The sequence below is a fragment of the Eumetopias jubatus genome, unplaced genomic scaffold (assembly GCF_037043125.1).
Source record: "Eumetopias jubatus isolate StellerSeaLion01/CBP00866 unplaced genomic scaffold, mEumJub1_p1.0 scaffold_15, whole genome shotgun sequence".
NCBI lineage: Eukaryota > Metazoa > Chordata > Mammalia > Carnivora > Otariidae > Eumetopias > Eumetopias jubatus.
In genome coordinates this window covers 89,938,793-89,964,166 of record NW_028274821.1, presented here as the reverse complement: position 1 = coordinate 89,964,166, position 25,374 = coordinate 89,938,793, and the positions used below count along the sequence as shown (strand labels likewise).

Below are 25,374 nucleotides of genomic sequence, written 5' to 3'. Positions count from 1 at the left end.
ACATAATTTCAAAGGCTCCCAAACACACGAGGGACAAGCATCCTGACCGCTCCCCCATGGGGAATCTGCTTTAAAGAACTCCTTTCTCTGCAAACATCCTCACCATCTCTGCCAGTGATTTTTTGGGGAAAAAAGTCTTTTCACACAATTTTCCACACAACAGGGGCAGGAATGCAGACCCTCTGTAGCTCTGAGACAGAAAGAGGACAGAGAGGCAGTTGACAGAAATGAAATATGTCTGTGTACCAAAACATGCATTGTTCCTTAAATTCTGAAATTATAAACGTCGTATATGATCACAGAAAAGTCACACTGTTCCCAAATGTATCCTTTACAAGTAATGCTGGGATAAAAAGTAATGCTGCTGGTGCTCTCTACTCTTGATCCCACTGGCGTGTTCTCCCCGTGAGAAGTAACCGCGCTGTGTACTTACAATAAGTGGATGTTGTATGCGGACACGTATATGTAATATATTTATTTATGTTATGCTCAAAGGTTAAAAAAAAAAGTGACTTGAGAAAGAGGACAAATCAAAAAGACATAAAAACTAAGCAGACCACCTGTCTTGCCCATGACCACGAATGGGACCCAAGCTCTTCTCTGACTCTGGTGTTTTCCTGTTTATATTTTAGTTATCACTGTCTTGTATGTTCCTTAACTTTGGATGCTCTGCACTTGCTGAATATTTACATTCTTGCTTTTAACATGTCTCGGAGACCTAGAACAGTGTTAGGAACACAGTAGATGCTCAGTAAATATAAAAATGAATTGGGGAGAAAAAGTCACTTCATCTATACTCCAATCCTACTCTCTTGAGAGCCACCCTAGAGACATCTCCTTCCAGGTATCTACACATATGTAATATACACCTAAAAATAAACCACAGCTAATGAGTATCAGAGTACCTGTTTTATTTGGAGTAGAAAACCCGAAGCCTTGGGATGCCACACTTCCTCCTCCAGAGCTGAAAGTGCCGGCAGGTTTCTGCTCTCCAAACGATGAGCTGGCAAATCCACCAAATGTCTTGGCCCCACTGTTTCCGAATAGATTAGAGGTATCTAAAGAAAGGGGGAACATGTTGAGGGAGATCAGAGGTAGAAGAATGTCCTTATCTACTCTGAACAGAAAAGAAACTGCAACTAGGTGTTTGAGGAGAAGCAAGTGACAAGTCTGGAATTCAAGGGAGCCGAGCTGTGGTGAACACCTCCTGTGATTTGCCTGCATGTTGATGACAAGTTCTTAATCTCTGGGAGCCCAGGCTCCGGGTTCTATGGGCACACCATACAGGGGAGCTGCAGCAGGGCCCAGTGAAGAGGCTCCTTTGCAGAAACGTGTCTGTGCTCCCACACGTATCAGGTCTATCTACCAGCTTCCCACGAGACGGTTTTCTTCTGAAGAAGAGGGCTCCGTTTCATTCATCTCCTCACACGAAAACCAACTTCACGTTTTGTCGAGCTAGAGAAAATAAAAGTCGGAGCAAATCCGGAGCAAGCTTAATGGCTTCCAGCTTCCTGCTTTTATAGTCAGGATGGACATGTCTGCTGTTGCCCGATCTGCTCAGGGAATGGCAGCGAAACAAGAAAAACCATGATGCTCCTAACTCTGATCTGAGGGGAGCTAGAGATGTTCTGAAGGACGTTAAGAGGCAGCAAGACTTCCAGTCTGATTTCCTTTTCCTAAGCGGTTCAGTGAAGCCCTTGACCTTTCAGATGCTTATCTAGGTGGGTCACTCCCTCTACACACTGAAGCCACACCAAGACTGAAACGAATAAAGGAAACTAACTCCTAAAAACCAAGACGGGTAAGAACTGTTTTGTCGGTTACAAGAAATGCAAATCTGACCGGTAACACATAAGTAGCCAGAACCATATACAGAAGCACTTGGGAACACAAACAGCACACTAGCAGGAATTTTTCTTTCACCCTTTTTTGGGGGGAGAGGGGAGGGACAACTCACACTTCCCCACTGTGTTTGGATGGGTTTTATTAAAGTAAATTTGCACGCAAAGAAGGCAGGGAGAAGCTGTCCTGAAACAGGGTCTAGGCCCAAAGGCACAGGCATAAGCTCCAGTGGGTAATGGAGAGTGCGTCCCACATCACCAAGTGAGAAGAGCAAGCATCTGCACGGGCGGGTCTTCCCCGACACCGATCAGGTGCTCTCCGGGAAGGTGATGGAGAGAAGTGGAGGGGAGCAAGTCACTCTCAAAGTCCAGTTGTTTGAAGAGGTGGTCCGCCACTAACCCGTCAATCCCAAGGCCCCCCATCTTGCTCTGCTGCCAGCCCCACCCCCGCGTGAGATGCGACTGTCAATACTTCCAGTTGCAATGCTCTTGGTCTACGATCCAGGAAGTGAACAGCCTTATCTCAGGGACATGACCACCTCGAATTTCTAGGCACCAATACACACAGCCCCAGGCCACCACATGGTCACCTGCTCTGTGAAACTCCTGCTAGCAGTTTGAGAGGCCGGCTAGGAGTGTGCCAGACACTGACGGCGGGAGGGGTTCACGAGCTCCTTTTCATCACCCCCATATGCGGTACCACGGGATTATCCATCTCCCTTTTGTAGAGGGATTCGTAGGGGGAGCCTACAAAATGTCCTTTTTTTTTTTTTTTAGATTTAGATCTAAATTTTATATTTAGATTTTTTTTTTAAGATTTTATTTATTTATTTGACAGAGAGAGAGAGAGAAAACACAAGTAGGCAGAGCGGCAGGCAGAGTGAGAGGGAGAAGCAGGCTCCCACTGAGGAAGGAGGCCGACGCGGGGCTCAATCCCAGGACCCTGGGATCATGACCTGAGCTGAAGGCAGCCACTCAACCAACTGAGCCACCCAGGAGCCCCCAAAATGTCCTCTCGAACAGCCTGAGTTTTCTGTGTGCCAGCCTGGAGGCCACATTTTCTTCTTTCAGGGGCAGTACATTCTCGACGCTGGAGATGAAAAATGGGCTCCTCAGCCATTCCTTCACTTGATACCTCAGGAACAGAGGGCTGCAACTTTCTGACTTTGTTAGTTATCAACGCGGCAAAAATTCCAAATAGCAAATCAATTCAAGTGTGAGATCTGGGGCTAGCTCTCCTCTTGGAGAAATCTGAGATACAGAGGTGAAATGATTTTACCGGGACGATGCTGGGAGACTGGAATGCCTGAAGTCAGAGAACACGGAAGTTTCCGGGCATCTTTCACCCCTTCACCTCCTTGAGACGCCTCTGTCTGAAGATGCTCACGGGCGCTACAGTGGAATGCGCGGGTGTTCTGCAGTCAGCCCTGGCTCAGGACACCTAGTAGCCAGAGGCAAGGACTTCACCTTCCCAAGTCCCAGTTTCTTCTGAGAGAAAACGAGGCTAGCGAGGGGGGGTCCACATGGCTGCTGTGAGGATCAGATGAGCGGACGTGTGCAGAGTGCCTAGCTGGGCCGGTGGTGGATCCTCAGGAAATAGAACTTCCCCTCTGTTTCTTTAACTCTTCCTCCTACTACATCCCACTTGTGTTCAGTATAAGACACAGAGCAGATCAGCGGCAGAAAATGTAATCCTTTTCATTTTGCAAAGATCCTGAGAGTTAAACCAGTCAAGTTGTAACAGTTTTCGTTCGCAGTCTCAAGAGGAGCTCTGCATGTTGAAATGTTTTAGGATTTATTCAAGCGACTCTGAAGCAAAGTGGCATTAAACGAGGTCTGCTTCTCTGTTTCCACGGTCAACAGCGTGCTTCTCGGTTCTCTCCCAACAGCTCTAAAATAACACTGTCCCTGGCTCTTAAAATACGGCAAGTAAGAGGGTTATCTTGGTTGTTGGAACACTATGTCATCGTAGGAGATGCCTCTTCGGTTGTGGGTAGGGCAGCTGGAAGAAAGCCTGTCTTCACAGAGCTGGCTGGTGACTTCTATTCTCCGAGGTGGCGAGTCCAGGGACAACCGGCGTCTGCTCTGGGCTTCCCCCTGCTGGCACGACATGGGTCCTCCGGGTCTTTTATTTGGCAAAAAACACTTGCCTAACCCAACATCAGGTCCAACCCTACTTCAATTAAATTATACCTGATATAAATTTGATATAAACACTATCACAGAGACTAGGTCCCATGTCATTCTGCGGGTCTAAAGTCACTAATTAGAATTTAACACACACTGAGAAGGGGGTTCCTCAAGAAGCTCTGGCCCAGGATACTTTCCAAGACATTTTCTTAAAGAACAGTTGTAGAGGGAGCCTTGTGGGCCCACAAGCTTGTCCTCAAATAGCTTCTTTATCCTCACGCAAGTATGTCTTTCAGATCTCTGAACAGAAAGAATGTGCTGAGGATGGTTCTAACCAGTGTCCTTAGGACAAGACTCGAGGAGGCAGTAAGTCCCAGGTAACAGTGTAGGGTGGTGCTGAATTTTAAGCGACCCCAGGGGTTAACCGTGTACCTCAGGTAGTCCCTGGGGGCAGAGAGCGCAGAAACCTTTATGAGGTGGGAGCTTCTGGATAAAGAACATGCCAACTCCCAGCAACAGTGTTCCTGGCTTGTCTTTCTCTGTCAGGGCAGAGGTCTAATGACTTCTCAGGGCTGAAGAGGGCAGCTTCAGGACCAGGCAGCCTGGAGCCCACATGTCACAAGGGAAACCTGCTGGCTGCTCAGTCTGTGCTCAGACCTCCGTCCGCATGGCAGCATGTTCGATGCCACCGAGAGCGAGCCCGAGGGCTGTCAGACAAGACACACCTGGGAGGACCCGCGCTCCGTTGCGAGGCTACGGGAAGATCTCAGGAGGCAAGGGGGTGGTCAGAGTCCTGCACACACACTCGGATTAAACCCTGGCTCCTCCTTAACGGCCGCTACCTCTGTAAGTCCATGTCCCTTCTCTGAGCCCATTTCCTTATTGGTAAAATGGGGGCAGTCACATCTAAAAGTCCTGTTGTAAGAAGCGGCCACCCCACCTACACAGAGCATCTGGTGCACAGTAGGTGGCCCATAAAGATCCGTTCCCTTCCACCTGATGTCACATGAAGGAATGGAACACGACGGCTGCCGGATTCCAGATGCAGGCGTAGACTTACAGTCACCCTTAAAGGAAGGGTGGGTTCGGCGGGTGGAGTAGAGGGAGCAGGGGAGCCCTGGCACTGAAGCGGGGAGAGAGGAGCGGCGTGTGTACGAAGGATGGCCAGCAGACAAACTGGCCAACGCAGAGGGAGCATGCTGGGGGAACAGAAAAGTGTGCGGGGCGGCTCACAGAGGGCCCAGACTTCCAAGCGGAGGAGCTGGCTTCACGTTGGTGGGAAGCTGCCGGGGGCTTTACGTAGGGAGAGAGGCAAAAGCAAAGCAGAGTTAAAAACACTCAGCTTGGCGTGAATGTCCACATGCCAGGGGAGGAGGCTGGAAGCAGGGAGGGGAGTCTGGAAACTACTGTGATAACCCAGATGACAATGGGGACATGCCTGCAAGGCCAGAGAGAAGCAGTAGAGAAGGAACCGTTTGAGAGGCAGGAAGAGAACCAGGAGAGTCGGTCTATCCAGCGCAGGAAAGATGTTGTGCTCAAAGTGTCAAATATTGCAGATTTACCCGAAGAGAAAGAGGCTGTCCCCAGTGGTTTGCAGAAAGCATCCTTAGTTCTGGTGAGGACAACGCCTGTCCCCAGATGACCTCTAGCTCCTTCTCCTCCTTCTCCTCCACCGTTCCTGCCCTTCTCCTGCACCTGGTCCTCTGCACTACAGAGGCTCCTGTCCCTTTCACTATCGAATCATACCTTCAGTTTTCAAAACAAAAGAATGTTTAAGTCTTCTGTACCTGAAACTTCTCTTACCATAAAAGTAAACTGATGATTTATAAAAAACCAATGTTTAGGAAAATGAAGACCAGCAGGTGTCTGGTATCAAGAATCTGGAATAATCCTATAAAAATATCTGGTTTAATTTTATTTATTTATTTATTTACTTATTTATTTAAAGGTTTTATTTATTTATTTGACAGAGAGAGACAGCGAGAGAGGGAACACAAGCAGGGGGAGTGGGAGAGGGAGAAGCAGGCTTCCCGCGGAGCAGGGAGCCCGATGTGGGACTTGATCCCAGGACCCTGGGATCATGACCTGAGCCAAAGGCAGATGCTTAACGACTGAGCCACCCAGGCGCCCCTCTGGTTTAATTTTAAACCAGAATTAAAGAATTGGAAAAACAGTGTGCCAGTGAACAACGGACTGGGGGTGCAGGAGGGCAGTGCTGACTTGCCCTGTCGTCCAATTCCCATGGGGCACACACTCGCGTAACGGCAGAGTTCAGGCTGCCCGACATGAGGTCACCGGAGGCAGATTTGGAGAGGTGTGCACAGCCAGCTCTCACGAGCCAGGGCAAACCATCGTCAGTCCCCCACCAAGAGAAGGCAATTCTTTGACAGGTAAGAGCCAGGGCCTAGGAGATGAATCAGCCAGGAGGAAAGGGGATTTTACAAGGATATGACACACTTAAGTTTCAACAAAACTGGTTAGTAACACAATCTCACAGATGGTAACCTACCTACGGGAGAAACCCACGTTTCTAAGTAGCATGTTACCAAATGCTGCTTCTGCGCCAGATGCTGTTCCGTAGGCTACATATGCACTAGCAGAGTCCTAGATCTGCCACTTTCCGGCGCTGTGACTTAAAATCACCTCACCATTCCGGGCTTGATTCCTCAGTGGAAAATGGAGAGAATGCCACACAAGGATCCTGTTGTCCAAGTATGTGCTATGGAGCCCTGCGGTTCCATGCTGAGAGCTGGGTGCGGGTAGATGGGGAAACCACCCAGCATCTCTGGTTCTTGACCCCTACACTTCCAAGCAGACCTATTTTTACCTGTTTTACGCATCAGGATTCTGCTTAGAAGTTCATCTGCAGAAAGTGTTTTGAAAACTACTAGACTCAGTTTCTAGGATCCCTTCATTCTAGGATTCTTTTTTTTTTTTTAAGATTTTATTTATTTATTTGACAGAGGGCGCACAAACAGGGAGAGCAGGAGAGGGAGAGGCAGGCTCCCTGCTCAGCAGGGAGCCTGACACGGGACTCGATCCCAGGACCCTGGGATCATGACCTGAGCTGAAGGCAGATGCTTAACCAACTGAGCCACCCAGGTGTCCCTCATTCTAGGATTCTAAATTTCTCCCGGAAGACTGAGAGCTAAAGAACAAAAATTTCTGCTCATATAATTTCACAAGTGAAGAGGTCTGTGTCTCTTGACTCTAATCTTTTCTTCTGTGTTACTTAGGTGGACAGTGACATCAAAACAACTGATCAGTGACTCTGGAGACTCAGGACAGAGAACTCTGCTTGGAACTGCATGAGCCTTAACGTGAAGGGAGTATCTGTCCTGTCTGAGAACATTAGCTCCCGATTCTCGAGGATCTTGTGTTAGCACAGCAGATGAGAGATGCTCCGTGTGCAGCGTGGTAAAGGAGGGAAGCAGAGATGAAGATGACAGGCCCCCAACTTCCCATCTCAGCCTCCATCTGCAGCAGGATTTTTTATTTTTTTCAGATTTAAAAAAAAAACAAATTTCTTTCATTTCTAACCACGAACAGACAGATCAACAAAGAATTTGAAAAATTAGCTGGAGAAAAAAGTGCCAGAATGATACAGCTTCATCTGAAATGTGAGAGATGAGAAATAACGAAGGCTCTGAGTTTTGGGTAACATTTCTCTGTGGCAGCTGAATTTTAACGCAAATTCAGAGAGAGTACTACACAACGAAAATCCAGATGCCCCTTCTCCAAGCACACCCAGCTTGCTCTGCTGCTCTCATTTATGCCTGTCCGCTTGCATTCACTTCATTTCAACCCTAAGAAACAGAGCGATGTGGGCCTTGGGAGAGAAGAGGGGAGGAGCTCAGTGCACAGACACTCACCCTGCAACTCTGATGCCTTTTCATGATTATATAGGACATCTCATTAAAAAACCAAAAATCAAAATCAAAACAGATCACACTGCTTTGATCCGTATATTAAACAGGCCTTCTAAACCCCCTCTTTCCTTTCTACACTTGTCACCAAAGCTCTGCTCGCACCACAGGGATGACAATGGCATTATGGGGCCAAGGGACTGGGAAAACGGTCTCAACTTACTTGGGGTGGCTGCCGATCCAAAGCCCCCGCTGGCCGAGCTGAATGGGTTTTTGTTGGCTGCATCCTGGCTGGGTTTCCCTCCAAGGCCACTGAAGAAACCTCCCCCTCTTCCAGTGTTTCCAGACCCAAACACGTTCCCACTGCAAGAGGGCTGCTGGAAAACAAAAGGGGCAGGAAGCGAGATAGGATGAGAGGTCATCGTCAAACGGCAGGCCACATCCGCGGAAAGAAGGCGCTCACCACTGGGACAAAGGGAAAAAGCAAGAGGACTCTGATTAGTTCTGGGACGGATGCTCTAACACCCACAAAAGAAGCTGGACTCTGGACAGGGACTTCCTACAAATCAGAAGTTCTCCAGCTATTCCATGTTCACAGTTCTCCGAAAACATGATTTATGGGAGGAGGGAACTTTGAATGTTTATCTGCCCTGCTGCCTCCAGTCTCTGCTTGACACAATGCCAGGGGCAGGAAAGCCAGCCCCTCAAGAGTTCCCCCAAATGAGAAAGTTTAAAAACATTTCTAGGCAATTATGAACACGACTTATTTTGATTCCTCCAGGATTTGGCTGAACTCATCAGCAACTGATGAAAAGTGATTTACACTGTCTTTTCTCCTAATTTGTGCACTTTTATTTCATAATGACTTTCCCATACTGCAGAAATAAGCTTAAATTAGCTCCATTGTTGAAATGATGACCATAGCTGAATTTTGTCCAAGTCTGCAAATCTTATGCTCAGAGGATGCTGCTAACTTAGGGTGCGTGCTGACTCAAAGCTGTCTCAGGCACCACACACTTTATTTCTGTTTGGAAATTGGTTCTCTAAGAAAGACCAGTGTAGACTCGAGGGACCATTAATATTAGTTACGCGTAATGTCTTCTTGGCTGATGATGTAGAATAAGATAGGCTTTTAGAAATGGGTCACTGTGGGGGCGCCTGGGTGGCTCAGTCGGTTAAGCGTCTGCCGACTCTTGACCTCAGCTCATCAGGTCTAGATCTCAGGGTCGTGAGTTCAAGCCCCGCACTGCGCTCCACACTGGGTATGGAGCCTACTTCAGAAAAAAAGAAAAAAGAAAAAGAAAAGGAGAGAGAGAAATGGGTCACTGTGCACAGGAACCTTATAGAAGTGTCTTTCAAAGGCGGACACAGAGGTGCAGAAGTCCATCCCCTGTAAAATGGGAATAATGAACTACCTACCTCAAAACAATGAGTCAATCAAATGTGCTGAGAAGCGTGACGCACTTTAGAATAGCGCCTGAAATATAAGCACAGGCTCAGAAAACAGCTGCTGTTTAGTATTTTAACAGTGATAGTAACAGACCAATGACTGAGCACTTTCTAGGTGCCAGGCATTTTTCAAACACTTCATACTTAAGTCACCCCTCCAGTGGGCCACCTCTGAAACCCCCCCAGGGCATCCCCTCAGGAGCACAGCCACCACCCGGGTCTGAGCCACCAAACCTCGACTTCTTGCCTGGACTACACAACTCAACCGACATCCTGCTTCCACTACAATCTATGTTCACACAGCAGCTAGAATAACATCTATGAATGGCAGTCAGATCATTAAACTCATATTTAAAAATTCTACAAGACCCTACACGATCTGGCCCCTGGCCATCTCTGACATCATCTTTTATCATCTCTCCTCCCCTCTTCCCCCAACATGGTCCAGTTAGCCTGGTCTTTTGTACTTGAATACGACAGGCTAATTTTTACTTGAGGGTGACTGTACCTAAGGCACTTATACTTGTCTCCAACTCCCTCTTTTTTCCCCCTAAATTTCTTTAAAACAACAGTAAGTTTACTACAACCATTTAATGACGCTTTTTTTTTAAAAGATTTTATTTATTTATTTGAGAGAGAGAACGAGATAGAGAGAGAGCATGAGAGGGGGGAGGGTCTGAGGGAGAAGCAGACTCCCTGCTAAGCAGGGAGCCCGATGTGGGACTCGATCCCGGGACTCCAGGGTCATTACCTGAGCCGAAGGCAGTCGCTCAACCAACTGAGCCACCCAGACGCCCCTAATGACGCTTTTTAAAACCTGGCATCCATCCAATCATAAAAGCTTTGCTAACTAGTAGCCAGACTTTGAAAAGAAGGGAGACATGGCAACGAACCAGCAGCATGTAGAAAATATCAGACATTGTAGCTGACTTCCACGCATCAGACTGGAACAAAGTCAACTGCCAATATGTGGGTATTTTCACCCTACCAAAAACTGGGAATTTCAGATGGTTTAACCTAAATTGTAAAAATAGGATTTGAAAAATAGTGACTATCTAAATGAACAGAAGGGGATCACAGAAGTGAATGTGAATTGATAGCTACTGCATCCTCATAAATAGGTTAGAGAGAGTCCCGTTCATTTTAATCGCAATAAATTATAATAGTTTTAAAATTTTAAATTATGGAAAATCTCAAAAGTGTACAAAAAGTAGACAGAAGAATATAATGCTCCTACCCCATGCCCATCACCCAGTTTTAATGAATTCATGGCCAGCTGAGTTTTATCTATACCCCATCTACTTCCCCTCATCTTTTATTAGCATGAAGCAAATCCTAGACATCTTCTCATTTGAACCACTGATGTTTCTAATATAATCTCTAAAACATAAACCATAACCTTACCATTATCATGCCTAAAAAATTAACAATTCTTTAATATCATTAAATAAGGAGGTAGTGTTCAAGATCCAAGCTCATAATGTTGCCAAAAAAAAAAAAAAATCAAATCTGAATCTCCTCAAACCTCCAGACCCAACCCCCACTTCACAGGAAGTTAACCAAGGACAGGGGACCAAGTTAACCTAGGAGCTGTAACACAGGAATGCAGTCAGCAATCAAACCATAGGAAATTCTACAGAACAACTGAATTATGAGAAACAACAAGAGGAAGAGAGACACGGAAGGGTTATCTATAGAGAGACACTCAGGAGACCTATCAAGCGGTCTCAACGTGTGGACTGGATTTGATCCTAATTCAAAGAAACAAATATAAAAAGGAAAGGGAGACACTGATGAGACTTCCTCAGAAAGGCATTTCCTGACTATGTAACCTAAATCCTTCTTCCTGATTACTGCTTTATTCTCTTCATAGTACCTAAAACTCTCTGAAATTAAACTATTTTAATAAGGACTCTCTCCATCAAATGTAATCTTCCAATCCATGAACACTGGATATCCTTCCATTTATTTAGATCATCTTTAATTTCTTTAAACAATGTTTTATAGTATTCAGAGTATGTTTTACACTTGTTTTGTTAAATTTATTCCTAAGTATCGTACCCGTTTTGATGTTATTGAAAATGGAATTTTCTTACTTTCACTTTCAGATAGTTCTTTGCAAATGTATAAAAACAGAACAGGCTTTTGAAATTTTAATCTTGCATCCTGCAACTGTGAACCCATTTATTAGTTCTAACAGTATTTTAGTGGATTCCTTAGGATTTTCTATATACCCGATCATGTTATCTGCAGATACAGAGTTTTAGTTTTTCCCTTCCAATCTAGATGCCTTTTATTTCATTTTCTTGCCTAAATGACCTGGCTAGAATCAACATATGCTTTTGAGATTCATCCATATTGCTGCATGCATTGGTCATTCTTCCCTTTATACTGCTGAGTAGTATTCCATTATAGGAGTATGCTGGTGTTTACTATTCTCCTGCTAGACATTTAGACTATTTCCAGGTTTTGGCTGTCATAAACAAAGCTGCTATAAGCATTAAGTCTTTTTGTGGACCTAGATTTTCAGCTCTTTTGGGTAAACACCTAGGACTGGAACTGCTAAACCACACAATTAGTGTGTATTTGACTTAAATTGCCAAATGATTTTCCAAAATACCATTTTATAATCCCACCAGCAACACATTAAGAGATCTATTTGCTCCAATCTCCACATTTGGTTTTGTTAGCTCTTAAATTTTAGTAATTCTAGCAGCTTTGGAGCAGTGTCTTACTGTGGTTCCAATTTGCATTTCTCTGATGACTAATAATGGTGGGCAAGTTTTCACATGCTTATTGGCCATTCATATACTTTGTAAAGTTATCTGTCTCCAAGTACTTTGCTTAGTTTTTAAAGTTCTTTATATATTCTTTTTTTTAACATTTTATTTTTTTTAAGATTTTATTTATTTGAGAGAGAGAGAGTGAGAGAGAGCATGAGCAAGGGCAGAGAGCATGAGCATGGGCAGAGAGAGAGAGGGACAAGCAGACTTCCCGCTGAGCAGGGAGCCTGACTCGGGGCTCGATCCCAGGACCCCGAGATCATGACCTGAGCCGAAGGCAGATGTTTAACCTACTGAGCCACCCAGGTGTCCCAAGTTCTTTATGTATTCTTTACATATTCTGGACAGAAGCCCTTCATTTGATACATGTATTATAAATATTTTCCCCCTGTCTATGCCCTCCCTGCCTTTCATTTCATAACATTTTGATTAGCATTACTTTTTTTAAAAATTTTTTAATAATTAGCATTACTTTCTAATTCTGATGGAGTCTACTTTTAAAATTTTCTTCTTTTATGATTAAGTGCTTTTTGGGTTCTAAGAATTTTTTTTTTAAAGACTTTATTCAACAGAGAGAGAGAGAGAGAGAGAGATCACAAGTGGGGGGGATGGGGGGAAGGGAAAGGGAGAAGCAGGCCTCCGGCCGAGCAGGGACCCCAATGTGGGGCTCGATCCCAGGACTCTGGGATCACGACCTGAGCCGAAGACAGACACTTAACCAACTGAGCCACCCAGGTGCCCCTGGGTTCTAAGAAATCTTTACCTCATAACGGTTTCTTAACAGTGGCATTGACATCTGGGCTGGGTAATGCCTTGTTTTGGAGGGTTATGGAATGTTTAGCAGCATTCCTAGCCCTAGATGCTAATAGCATCCCCTACTCATGAGGACCAAACAGGCCTCTGGACATTGCAGTTGTGAAATTCCTCATGGGGGTGGGGAGTGGAATTGATACCATTTAAGAACCACTGGTCTACGTGAAGAGGGCAAAGATATTCTCTGCCTTTTTGCTCTGATTGCCATATATTTAACATCTCCTCATAACCATACAGATACATTGTTTTCCTGTATGGCCTGAGTCTTTTTAGCTGCTTTAAAATTTTTCTCTTTGTATTTAGTTTTCAGAAGCTTATCTATGATGGGTCTAGGTGTGGTCTTCTGCTATTTATTCTGTTTAGGGTTCACAGAGTTTCTTGGATTTCTGGATCCTTGTTTTTCAATACATTTGGAAAAGCTTGGTCATTTTTCTTCAAATATTTTTTGTCTACTCCATTCTGTCTCCTTTCCTTCAAGGACTCTGATTACCAGTAAAACAGACTGCCTGATACTGTATTACATAGGTCATTAACGTTCTGCCCAGTGGTTTTCTCAGTCTCTCCAAGTTTCACTCAAAAAATTTTGTTTACTCTACATATATATTAATTTTAAGTAGGCTTCACGCCCAATGTGGGGCTTAAACTCACAACCCTGAGATCAAGAGTTGCACACTCTACCAACTGAGCCAGCTGGGGCCCCCATTCTGAGCTTCGTTTTAGATAATTTCTACCCTGACATGTGTTCAAGTTCACTGTTCTTCTGTAGTACTCATTCTGCTGTTATACCTAATAATTTTTTATTTCAGATACTAAACTTCAGATACAGATCAAGACTTTCTATTTATTTTTATAATGGCCAATTCTCTGCCGAGATTCAACCATTCTTTTCTTCTCCTCTAAATCCTTGAGCACAATAGTTACAATAGTTATTTTAAACTCTCTGCCTGCTAGTTCCACTATCCAGATCATCTACAGGTTGTTTCTTGCTGTTTTCTAAAATACAATTGTGGGTGGCCCCTTTTATTTTTGCTTTTGCATATGTTATACATACTACATATGCGACATGTGTAAAACATATACATACATGTATTTTTTGGTATATAAGACTTTGCATGTAGAACAGCGGTGTGCGGATTGAAGAACACTGTTTTTCCTACATCATGAGAAACCTCTCTTTCATCTGTATCCCAAAGTCAATATGCAATTATTCATATTTCACTAAGTGTTGAGTTGATCTGGAAATGAGTCAAAGATTGAAGAATGAACTTACCTCTGTGTTTGCTTAGGGTTTAAGTTATTTGTCTTAAGGTTGAGCCTGGAGCCAGGAGGCAGGTGGGCTGCAGTGTTACCTTTGGATTCAACAGTTCCGGGCAGTGAGAGATTGCAGGACTGCACAAGTTCTTTCTGCTTTTCGGTCCTGCCTCTACTTTCCTTCTCTTAGCAAAAGTCAGGGAGGGGTGGATAGGGAAGATTTTTATACTGAACAAATTACTGTTGTACTTGCAAGTCTTTCAGACCCAATCTGTTTGTTTTTTTTTTAAACAAAAGAGCTCTATTAGGATACAATCCATATCCCATAAAACTCACTGATTTTAAAGGATAAAATTCAATGGTTTTTGGTATATTAACGTTATTAAGTTAAAATTGCAGCAAACTATCATTTTGTCATTTTAACCACGTAAGCATACAATTCAGCGGCATGAATTATGTTCACAAGGCTGTGCAGCCATCATCACTACCTATTTCCAGGATTTTTTTCATCACCACAACCAAAATTCTCAACCACTAAGCAGTAACTCCCATTCCTCCTAACAGCCACCTCTAATCTACTTTCCTGCTCTATGAATTTACCTATTCTAAATACTTCATGTATGTGGAATCATACATTATTTGTCCTTTTATGTCTGGCTTATTTAGCATAATGCATTCGAGGTTCATCCATGTGTAGTATGAATCAGGACTTCTTCCCTTTGGAAGGCTGAATAATATTCCATTTTCTATATAGACCGTATTTTGTTTATCTAGTTATCTGTTGATAGACATTTGGGCTGTTTCCTCCTTTTGGCTGTTGTGAGTAATGCTGCTGTGAAGACTGGTGGAAAGTGAGTCTTTGACTTCCTGCTTTCAATTCCTTTGGGTATATACCCAGTAGTGGAATTGCTGGGTCATATGGTAATTCTATGTTCAGCTTTTTGAGGAACCACTGACCTGTTTTCCACAGTGGATGCACTATTTTACATTTCAACCGGCAATGTTGGGTTCCATTTTCCCCACATCCTTGTCAACATCTATTATTCTCGGGTTTGTTTGTTTTTTAAATTATAGCCACCAACTGGACGTGGAGTGGTATTCTCATTACGGTTTTGATTTTCATTTCCTAATGTTTAATGGTATTGGTCATCTTTTCACGTGCTTATTGGTCATTTATTTTGCTTGCCCCCATTGTTGCCAATAACTTCTTCTGGCTTCTTCTCTAGCCAGTACATTTCTTCCTCAGTCTTCAGCAAGGCCTCTCTTCCACTTCCCAATCTGAGACCTGACACGTGCCCCCAGAATCTGCTATACCATTACACTCACCTACAATGGGCTCCCCTCTCTCTGGAAATGAATTCCACAAGGCTTTCTGCCACTCTTGGGTCCCACTATGAGATTATATTTTCCAAAGATGGTCACAGCAATATTTCTAGACTCATGTGCTCTTCTAAGAGGTGAAGTCTATTGCCCTCCTTTTACACCTGGATGGGATTTTATGACTGCCTTGAACAAGAGAATGCAACATAAGTGATGCTCTGTGACTAGGTCATAAAAGGTTATATATTTTCTGTCTGGCTCCCTTTCTTTTTTGAAATTTCTCCTTGGAATCCAGCCACTACATTGTGAGGAAGCCCAGGCCACACAGAGAAGCCAAGAGCTCCAGTTTAGTTCTGAGCCAATAGCAAAACCAACCACTGGATATGGATATATATATATGCCACTAGGTTTGGGGGTCAGGTGTTACACAGCACCAGAAAATTCCAATATCCAAAGGATAAGTGTGATTATTACACTATCTGGATTTTGCTTTGTGTTGTAACAGGAGTTAAGGTATTCTGCATCCTAGCCAGAATCTGCCTTGTATCCTTAGATATTTCTGGGAATACTCCTATCAACTGAAAATTCATTCATTTTTACAGTGCTTATCATGTGCTAGACACAGTCCTAGGAACTGAGGATACAGCAATGAACACAACACAGAAGGCCCCTGTCATCAGAAAAAAAATTACTGACTTGAATTTCTGGCCCCTCCAATTGCAAACATAATTTCTATGACGGAAGAATATGGGGGGGGGGTGGGGAGGAGTAACCAATACAGAGTTGATCACAGTAAGTTTTCTGTCTCTTAGCTTAACATCATGCCTGTGAGTCCCCCGTGCCACTCCAGGTTAGTCATTGTCATAGCTGGATAAAATTCTATAAAATACTACAAATTCATCTACCCATTGGAGTACTGGTCAACATCCAGTATTTGGTTACCAGAACCAGTTTTTGGTTACCAGAACACTGTGGCTACGAGCACCCCTATATCCTGGGGACTGTGTGCATGAATTTCTCTAAAGAACACACCTAGGAGTTGGAATTGCCAGTCTCCGTTGGATCACACCAAACTATTTTCCAAGGTGGTTGTACCAAATGACACCCTGGCCAGGAGTGAATGCAAATTTCCTTTGTTCTGCATATTCGCTGGCATTTGGTATCACTGGGCTTTGAATTTTTGCTATCGTATGGGTGTGTATCTCTTTGTTGGTTTAATTTGTATTACTAATTGACTGTTTCTTGGTCTTCTGGCTAACCCTTATTTACTTATTATATTTTATTTCTCCTTTAAAAAATTGTGATAAAATATTCATAAAACTTACTGACTTCAGCATTTTTAAGTGTACAATTCAGTAGCATCAGGTAAGTTCACAATGCTGTGCAACCATCTTTTTTTAATGAAATCTTCTGCCTATTTTCTTTCTATTGTGTTTAAGTTCACAGATTTTATGTGTAGAGAGCTCAGTGAATTTTGACATGTGTTTGTAACAGATCAAGATAGAAAACATTGTTTTAGAACTTTGGAAGGCTCCTCTGTACCCCATGTTTAATGCTCTAAGAGTAACCACTATTGTAATTTCTATCATGCTAAGTTTTGCCCGTATTTCCCTCTTTAGGAAACTGTAATCCAACAGTATGTATTCTCGGATCTGGCTTCTTTCACTTAACACTACGTCTGTGGGACTTACCCAGTTTGTTTTGTACACGAACAGTACATTTGATTTCACTGCTTTGCAGTGTTCCACTGTATAAATATACCGCAATTTAATTACCCATTCTTCAGCTGATATGCATTTGGGTTGCTTCTTGTTTTTAGTCATTAGGACCATACCTTCTAGTGAACACAGGCCCTCGTTTCTGCTGGCTACCTATCTGGAAGTAGATTCGCTGGCTCAAGAGGAACTTTTTGTGTATCTCGTTTTGGTAGTACCAGGTGGTTTTCCAAAGTGGTTATATGGATTTACACTGCCTTCTCCAACATGAGAGTTTGTTGCTATACTCCTCACCAATATTGGGTATTGTCAGCCCTTTCAATTTTAGCCACTGTGGTAGGGTGTACTTGTCTTTTCTCTTTTTGATTTGTATTGTTTATATATTCTGAACACAATTACTCCGTCAGTTTTACAGGCTGTAATTTTCCCATTTCATGGCTTGTTTTACCCTAAAATTAAAAGAGCCATAATTTTAGTGAAATCAAATTTTCCTTTTGCCTGAAGAGCATCCTTTAGAATTTCCATCAGGTCTGCTAGGCATAAATTCTCTCAGTATCTGTCTGAAAAAGGTCTTGATTTCCACACACTCTTTAAAGATGTTTTTTCTGTGGGGTTTAGAAATTCTAGACAGCTAGACTGCCTCTGGCTTTCACTGTCGCTGTTGAGAAGTCAGCTGTGAGTCCAACTCTTGCTCTTTTGAAGGTAACCCGTCTTCTTCCCGAGCGCTTTTAACATTTTATCTTTCTAGCTCTGCAGCTTCACTGATGGGTCTTGGCATCCATTTCCTTTCACACGTTCTGCTTGGTGTTTGCTGGACTTTCGAATCTGTGGGTTACTGTTTTCTACTGGTTTTAGAAATGTGTCTTTTTCTCTCATATTGTCACACATCCTTTCTCTTTCTCTTCTCCTCTGATTAAACATGTTAAATTTCTCTTTTAACATTTTGCTCTCTCTTGGGTATTTTCCATCTTTTTTGCTCTCCGTGATGCATTCCAGATAACTTAATCTGACCTGCCTTCCAGGTCAAGGGCCACCAAACTGTAGTCTGTGGGCTCAATCCAGACTGCTGTTTTTTGGGTTTTTTTTTAAGATTTTATTTATTTATTTGACAGAGACACAGAGAGAGAAGGAACACAAGCAGGGGGAGTGGGAGAGGGAGAAGCAGACTTCCCGCCGAGCAGGGAGCCCAATGCGGGGCTCGATCTCAGGACCCTGGGACCATGACCTGACCGAAGGCAGACGCTTAGTGACTGAGCCACCCAGGCGCCCCTGCTGTCTGCTTTTGTAAATAAAGCTTTATGGAAGCATAACCATGCTCATTCACTTACTTAATGTCTATGGCTGCTTTTGTGAAGCATTGAGTAGCTGTGATGGAAACCGTATGTGGTTCTCAGGGTCTAAAATATTTACTATCTAGCCCTTTACAGAAAACGTTAGCCGATCCCTGTCTACTATGCTACCATTCTCTTCAGTTGGGTCTAATCTGCTGGTTTTAAATTTTATTTTTCTAGAAGTTCTATTTGGTTTTCAATGTAGCTATGACACTTATCTCCTATTCTTTAAAAGTATGTTCAAGTTTGCCTTTTATTTCTACTGAACTTGTAAAAACAGAGCTGTTCTGCATAGCCTACAAGTCTCTGCAAATGTATGTCTGCTGTTTATCCTGGCCCTTGCTCATGGTTCTTTGTTTCCTTTTGTGATTAATTTCGGCATGGGAATCAATGTCCTTAAAAACTGTCCAAGGACTAGAGTGAAGTTACTTTTCCTCAAGGTGGGTCTGTGCTGCTTTTGCCAGGAATCTGCAGACACCACCATCCTAGGATCCTGCCAGGCTACATTCACAGGCAGAGACCAGTGAATCTGGAGTCCCAGCTCATTGTGGGGCAGGGTCTCTCTTAGACTCTCCCTTCTTTGTGCATATCTCAGTTAGTGATTTCTGTCCCTTTGCCCTTTGGGGTTATTAAAATAGGAAATTAAACTTTTCTCAGATTAATAAATGTCCTCACTTCTGTAGGCACCCATTTTCTTTTCATTTGGCTTGGTAAAATACCTTGTTAGCTTTCCAGTGCTTTGAAAACTATGGTTTTTATGTTTTATCCACCATTTTTAGCTGTTTCCAGTGAGGAACTTGGTTTACATGACTTAACCTGCCATTTCCAGCTCTGAAGTTTCACTTCTCCCTGCCACAGATCATGGACCAGGGCAGAGCCCATCTTTGAAGGAAAGGGAGCACCAAGAAAACGTCTTCCTGCAGACGTGGCAGAAACACACAATACGTCTGCTGCTGCGTTAGTTAACGGACATGTGCCAAGCCCACCTTCAGAAAGCCATCATCGTCTCTGATCCATCAGAGGACCTTTCTTCAGAAGGACTCTTTGAGGGGTTACTATGACCTGAATGCTGCTGGCATGTGGTGTAACAATACAGTTACTCTCTCTGGGCCCTTGCCGTCCTCATCTGAGGAATGGGGACAATAATAGCACCTATACCTCAGAGAAGCACTAATGATCACGTGAGTCCATTTATGTAAAGCACTTAAAACTGTGCCCACACGTAGATAACCACTAGTTGTACAAACTCAAACAACTTAGGTCACCAAAAGGAGTGCGTACAGCTTAGCCCAGGGGCCATTTATGGTGTTGGTTACATAGTCTTCTTTTCGTTTAAATAACCATTTAAAAGGGTAAAAACTATTCTGAGCTCCAGGATCTTAAAACACACACACACACACACAGGCTGAGGAGCAGATTTAGCCCATGGACTGTAGTTTGCCACACACACACACACACACACACACACACACACACACACACACACACACAGGCTGAGGAGCGGATTTAGCCCATGGACTGTAGTTTGCCACACACACACACACACACACACACACACACAGGCTGAGGAGCGGATTTAGCCCATGGACTGTAGTTTGCCCCCCCACACACACACACACAGGCTGAGGAGCGGATTTAGCCCATGGACTGTAGTTTGCCACACACACACACACACACACACACACACACACACACACACACACAGGCTGAGGAGCGGATTTAGCCCATGGACTGTAGTTTGCCACACACACACACACACACACACACACACACACACACACGGACTGTAGTTTGCCACACACACACACACACACACACACACACACACACACACACACACACACACACACACAGGCTGAGGAGCGGATTTAGCCCATGGACTGTAGTTTGCCACACACACACACACACACACACACACACACACACACACACACACACACACAGAGGCTGAGGAGCGGATTTAGCCCATGGACTGTAGTTTGCCAACCCCTGCCCTAGCAGAACGGGCAGAAGATGGATGGAGATTAGGCACTGCGCTTTTTAAGCGCTTTCCTAGAGGACTGTCAAAGAAAGGTCAAAACTAGTGAGTCTCTCCAATCAGAGGCTGAGATTTCTGCCTCCCCAAGGGAGCTAAAGAAGGCAGAACTTGAGAACCCCATGAGGCTGTTTGCTGGCCTCGGGCACACAGTACGAACTGCTTACACTGTGTGGGAACAATGTGGATGGGTCTGCTACACACTGATGCGAACGGAGGCAAACATAAGTTATTTACCTGGCCAAAGACTGTTCCGCCAGTGCTGGCTGCTTGACCAAACAAAGAACCAGTATTACTAGACCCAAAACCTGTAAAATAAGAAGAGAACAAGTTTAATTTGGACGACTCCTTCACAACATCAAGTATTTTGTTTGTTTTTAAATGGCATTCAGGTGTACTAAGATACCCGATAACAAATCAACTCATGAATAAAATCCGTTTTCCTTTATAGGCAATGGAGAACATTATGAGTAAATAAAGATCTTTGGTCATTGCTAAGATTTCACACTAGCATAAATTCCAAAATCTTGAGGACTGAATCCTTGTCTCCTACCAAACTCCGGGTGCGTAGGGGCTGATAATGGCGGTACATGCACGGGGTAGCTTTTCCTTAGATTTAGCTGTCAAGGAGTCTTTCCAATGACTGACTTAATACCATGAATATTTTTACTCCCTGGTCTCCTCTGATCTCAAATACAGATTCTTTTTTTTTTCTTTTGAAGATTTTATTTATTTATTTGACAGAGAGATAGCACAAGTAGGCAGAGAGGCAGGCAGAGGGACAGGGAGAAGCAGGCTCCCCGCTGAGCAGGGAGCCCGATGCGGGACTCGATCCCAGGACCCTGGGACCATGACCTGAGCCAAAGGCAGTCGCTTAACTGACTGAGCCACCCAGGCGCCCCTCAAATACAGATTCTTTTGGGGTAGTTCCTTTCTTCTGGGTGGCACTGGACGGTTGGGGCGCTGGTCTGAACAGGGCCTGGGAAAACCAGGCGGGACTGTGTATTTTAACCAAAGAGCCCTAGATAAGGAGTTAGAAGGCTGGAGTTCCATTCTCATCTCTGTCATTGATCTAGGTAGGTGAGCTCAGGCAAGTCTCAATTCCTCCACCAGAGCTGGAGCAGACTGCTCAGGTACCTTTTCACATCGTTACTAGAAGAAAGATTTCTTCAGAGGTTCTCAATGTGTTCAAATAGTTTGATTCTACTTGTGTGTGAGGGATTCTCAAGTACAGGCTGCAGAAAAAAAGGACGCACCCGAGAGCGTGTTGAACACCCTTCTCCGCAAGACTCCTCAGGCTTTTCCCCCTGCCCACCCTCTCCACTATGTCATCACATTTCCCATAACTCCCACAGGCCAAACAGCCTCCCAACAGGGCAGGAGGTAGATCTCAGGACTGTCTTTCAGCCCTGTGTCCTTGCAGCTGAACTTAGTGGGGGCTTAACAAACATTTGTTGAAGGAAGGAAAGAAAAAATTTCCTTCCTGATAAATTGAGCCATTTTCAAATAAATAATCACCCAATGAACGAATGAGCAGTTACTTACAATCTTGCCCACCAAGAAATCATTAATCCTTGTTTCTCCCCCCAGAGCCTAACTGCTGAAGAAATGCCTTTCCTAAGATAATGATCAGAAAGTGAAACTTAGAAACTATTTTCAAATTGTACTACTGATAACTTGTGGAAGTAAAAGCAACTGCTAAAATTGGACACGCAACAGTGGATTATGCTTTACTTCAAAGAAGAGTAACATTTATAGATTTTTAATTACACTGAAAGCAGGAAAAAACACACCTTTTCAAACGTCAGTTATCTGCCCTTCTAGCAAGCAACATGGTGCCAGAGGAAGCAGAATATAAAATGCTGTCAGGCAGCAAACCAGGACAAGGTGCTCCAGAGTCTGGTTCTGGCTCCACGGTTAGCACCTCATGACACTAGACTGGTCTCCTCGAGGCTTGACAGTTTGGGACGTAATAGCCTCTAAAGCACCTTCCAAATTTAAAGGTTCATATTTATGAGTCATTCATTACTTGCCATGACCTTAAGCTAAAGATGCCTGTGTTCTTCCCCATGAAACTGGCACTCTGGTGGCTAACAGAGTAGAGAATTTGCTGAGCAGCAGAACTGCAGTGATGGTGACAAGGCCCAGGAAATTCCTGAGGCCGCCAGGAGCACCCTTCTTGAATTTGGAGTCTCTCTTTTGTTTTCCCTTCCTTTCCTTTAATTTGAAAGTAATATAAGACTTTTGCAAACATTTCAAATAATGCAGAGGAGAACAAAGGAAGTCTTCCGTAAATTCTTACCTGAAGCTTGACAAAAGCTAAACCCAGAGGACGACGCTGTCGTGGTGGTGGCTGAGGTGCCACCAAACACAGAGCCTCCCTGCCCAAAGCCGGGACTCTGCCCAAACGCAGGAGGGTTGCTTTGGCCAAACAGCACCCCTCCTGTGCTGGCAGAAGACTGTCCGAATGAGAAGGAGCTGGAGCTACTGGCGCTCGAGGAGGCACCAAAGACGTTCCCACTGGCAGACGTGGAGGTGGAGGACACGGGCTGCCCAAAAGCAGGCACAGAGCTGAACCCAGGCTGACTGAAGGAAAAGCCGCTCGCGGGGCTGCTTGTTGACTGCCCAAAGGCCGGGGCCTGCCCAAACGACGCCTGTCCAAAGACCCCGGGGGCCGAGGTGCCAAAGGCGGGGCTGCCAAAGCCCGAGCTGCTGACCGGTGGCGTGGCGGCCGCCGAGCTGGCTATGCTGCCCGTCTGCTGAGCAAACAGGCTCGGTGCAGTGCTGGCCGCCACCTGCCCAAACATGGGGGCAGCCGAGGGGGCGGTGGCCGTGCTGTTGGTGAGCTGACTGAAAGCTGAGCTAGAGCTAGCAGCAGGTGGCTGAGCGAAGACAGAGGAGCCCGAAGTGGCGGTCCCAAACGCCACCGTCTCCGTCGCCAGGCTTGAAGCAACGCTGGCAACAGAACTGGAGGTCGTGGGGGGACCTGGGGTTTCAAGGGCCACGGGGACCGTGCTTGGGGCCGTCGCTGCCGTGACGGCGGGCTGCCCAGGTGCCGAGAGCGTGGAAGCAGGAGCTGCCGGCTCCGTCTTGACATCAGGGACCGCGGGGGCTGCTGGAGTGGCCTCTGCACCGGGTGCCACGAGACTGGAACTGGACGCGGCAGAACCGGGGCTGCTGACCGCGGGCTGCACGAGGGCAGCTTCTTTCTTCCCAGAGTCGGAAGTCTGCAGAGGAGCTGGGGGAAGTGGGGCTGACTGGTGCTGCCCCAGGAGTGAGGCTGTTGATGCTGAGGCCTCACCGCTGTCTGGCTTCTCAGGTGAAGCTGAGGATGTGGCCTCCTCTGTGCTTTTACCAGAGGACACAGGCAGGGTGGGAGCAGATGCTGAACTCAGGAGGCTACCAAACGACAAGGTGGGGAACGAGGTAGGAAGGGGAGCGGCAGTTGTTGCCGACGGAGGGGCGGATGGGGGGACTGTACTACTCGTCTGTTGGCTTCCAAAGGAAAAACTCGTCTTGCTACCACTTGGGGCCATCCCACTGAAACCGATCACCCCGGAGGACGCCGCACTGGTGAGGGGCAGACCGCCAAAGATGCCAGTCGAGGAACTGCTAGCGCTTGGGCTCGCTCCTGCCGGTGCCCCTGTACCGGTGGTCACAGCGGAGGTCACAGGGGGCTCTGCATGCTTCCCTAACACGGGAGGGCCAGTAAAACTAAAGCCCGAGGGGACGGTTGAAGTCTTGGTCAGCTGTGCACTAGTCAGGCTTGTGGATGAAGCCTTAATGGCTGGCTTTGTAGAATCATCTGCTTGGCCGACGCGCAGTCCCGAGAAACTTCCCAGGGTCTCTCCGGCCAAAGAACTTGGAAACAGAAGTTCTCCCAACTTGGATGGTGGAGTTTCCAGCTTGCTAGAGGAGTTAGAAAGAGCAACTCCAGAAGGTGCCGCGGGTCGGCTGCTGGAAGGCGCAGGCTCGGCAGGAGAGGCTCCGGTGCTGGGTGGCGCTGTCATCCCCAACGGGGGTGAGCTCTCAGCCACCGGCTCATAAAAGGGTTTGCCTCCCCCGCCAAATGAGAACGCGTCGAGCTGGTGTGACTCTTTAGTGGGGGGTGCTGCCCCTAGCGAGAAAAAGAAATTACAAAGTGGGTTGGATTTAGTGACACATGACCTGTCACATTCCCACGGACTGTGTCCAAGCCCAGGTCTCTCTCCCCTTGATACAGTCGGGACGGCTATTCCACGACAGCGCTTTTCCTCGGGGAAACAGAGTGAATGAATGCTCTTCCACAGGAGGGCTAGCTCTGAGCTCACGGAGGTGAGAAGAATAAATATCCTTTTTATGACCACTCCGTCATAACAAATACACCATCCCATCTAGAAGGCATGAGATTCACAGTGTTACCCCAAAAGAGAAATAAGACGGCATCTTCTCTCATCTTCCCATGTTTGACTTCCTCAGTAACACCCCTGACACCGTGCTCGTCTATGGACCTCCTGGTATGCCAGGACTTGATCCAAAATGGAAGTTCCTCCTGTGTCTTTCCACTGTCTGTGTCAGTCCACAGACTATTATTTTTATGGACAATGAAGGGCTACGTCCTAGTGCTCACCTCAGGAAACAGCTCTACAGAGGGCAACGTGGCCTCGTGGTCAAGGACACGGGCTCTGGAGCCAAGCACTCTGCCACTTGCTGGCTGTGCAACTCTGAAAAAGTTACTTTACCTCTCTGGGCCTCAGGTTCCCCATTTGGGAAATAAACACAGTAACAGTAGCCACCTCAAAGAGCTGTTATAAAGATTAAATGAAATACAGGTGAAGCCCTGATAAGGCCTGGTCAAACA

General features: G+C 45.4%; 1 protein-coding gene across 5 annotated transcripts in view; it reads right to left on the bottom strand.

The window, feature by feature from the left end:
• Window positions 1-25,374, bottom strand: part of NUP214 (nucleoporin 214) — a 101,565-nt gene that overhangs the window by 8,161 nt on the left and 68,030 nt on the right. For 3 of the 5 annotated variants that reach the window (XM_028090580.2, XM_028090579.2, XM_028090582.2), the window contains 4 exons: window positions 22,837-24,651; window positions 20,772-20,842; window positions 8,061-8,214; window positions 906-1,058 (listed from right to left, as the gene is read on the bottom strand). In XM_028090580.2, the coding sequence (XP_027946381.2) occupies window positions 906-1,058; window positions 8,061-8,214; window positions 20,772-20,842; window positions 22,837-24,651 (2,193 nt within the window). The remainder of the gene's footprint in view (window positions 1-905; window positions 1,059-8,060; window positions 8,215-20,771; window positions 20,843-22,836; window positions 24,652-25,374) is intronic. The other 2 variants (XM_028090581.2, XM_088018993.1) reach the window with 1 other exon arrangement.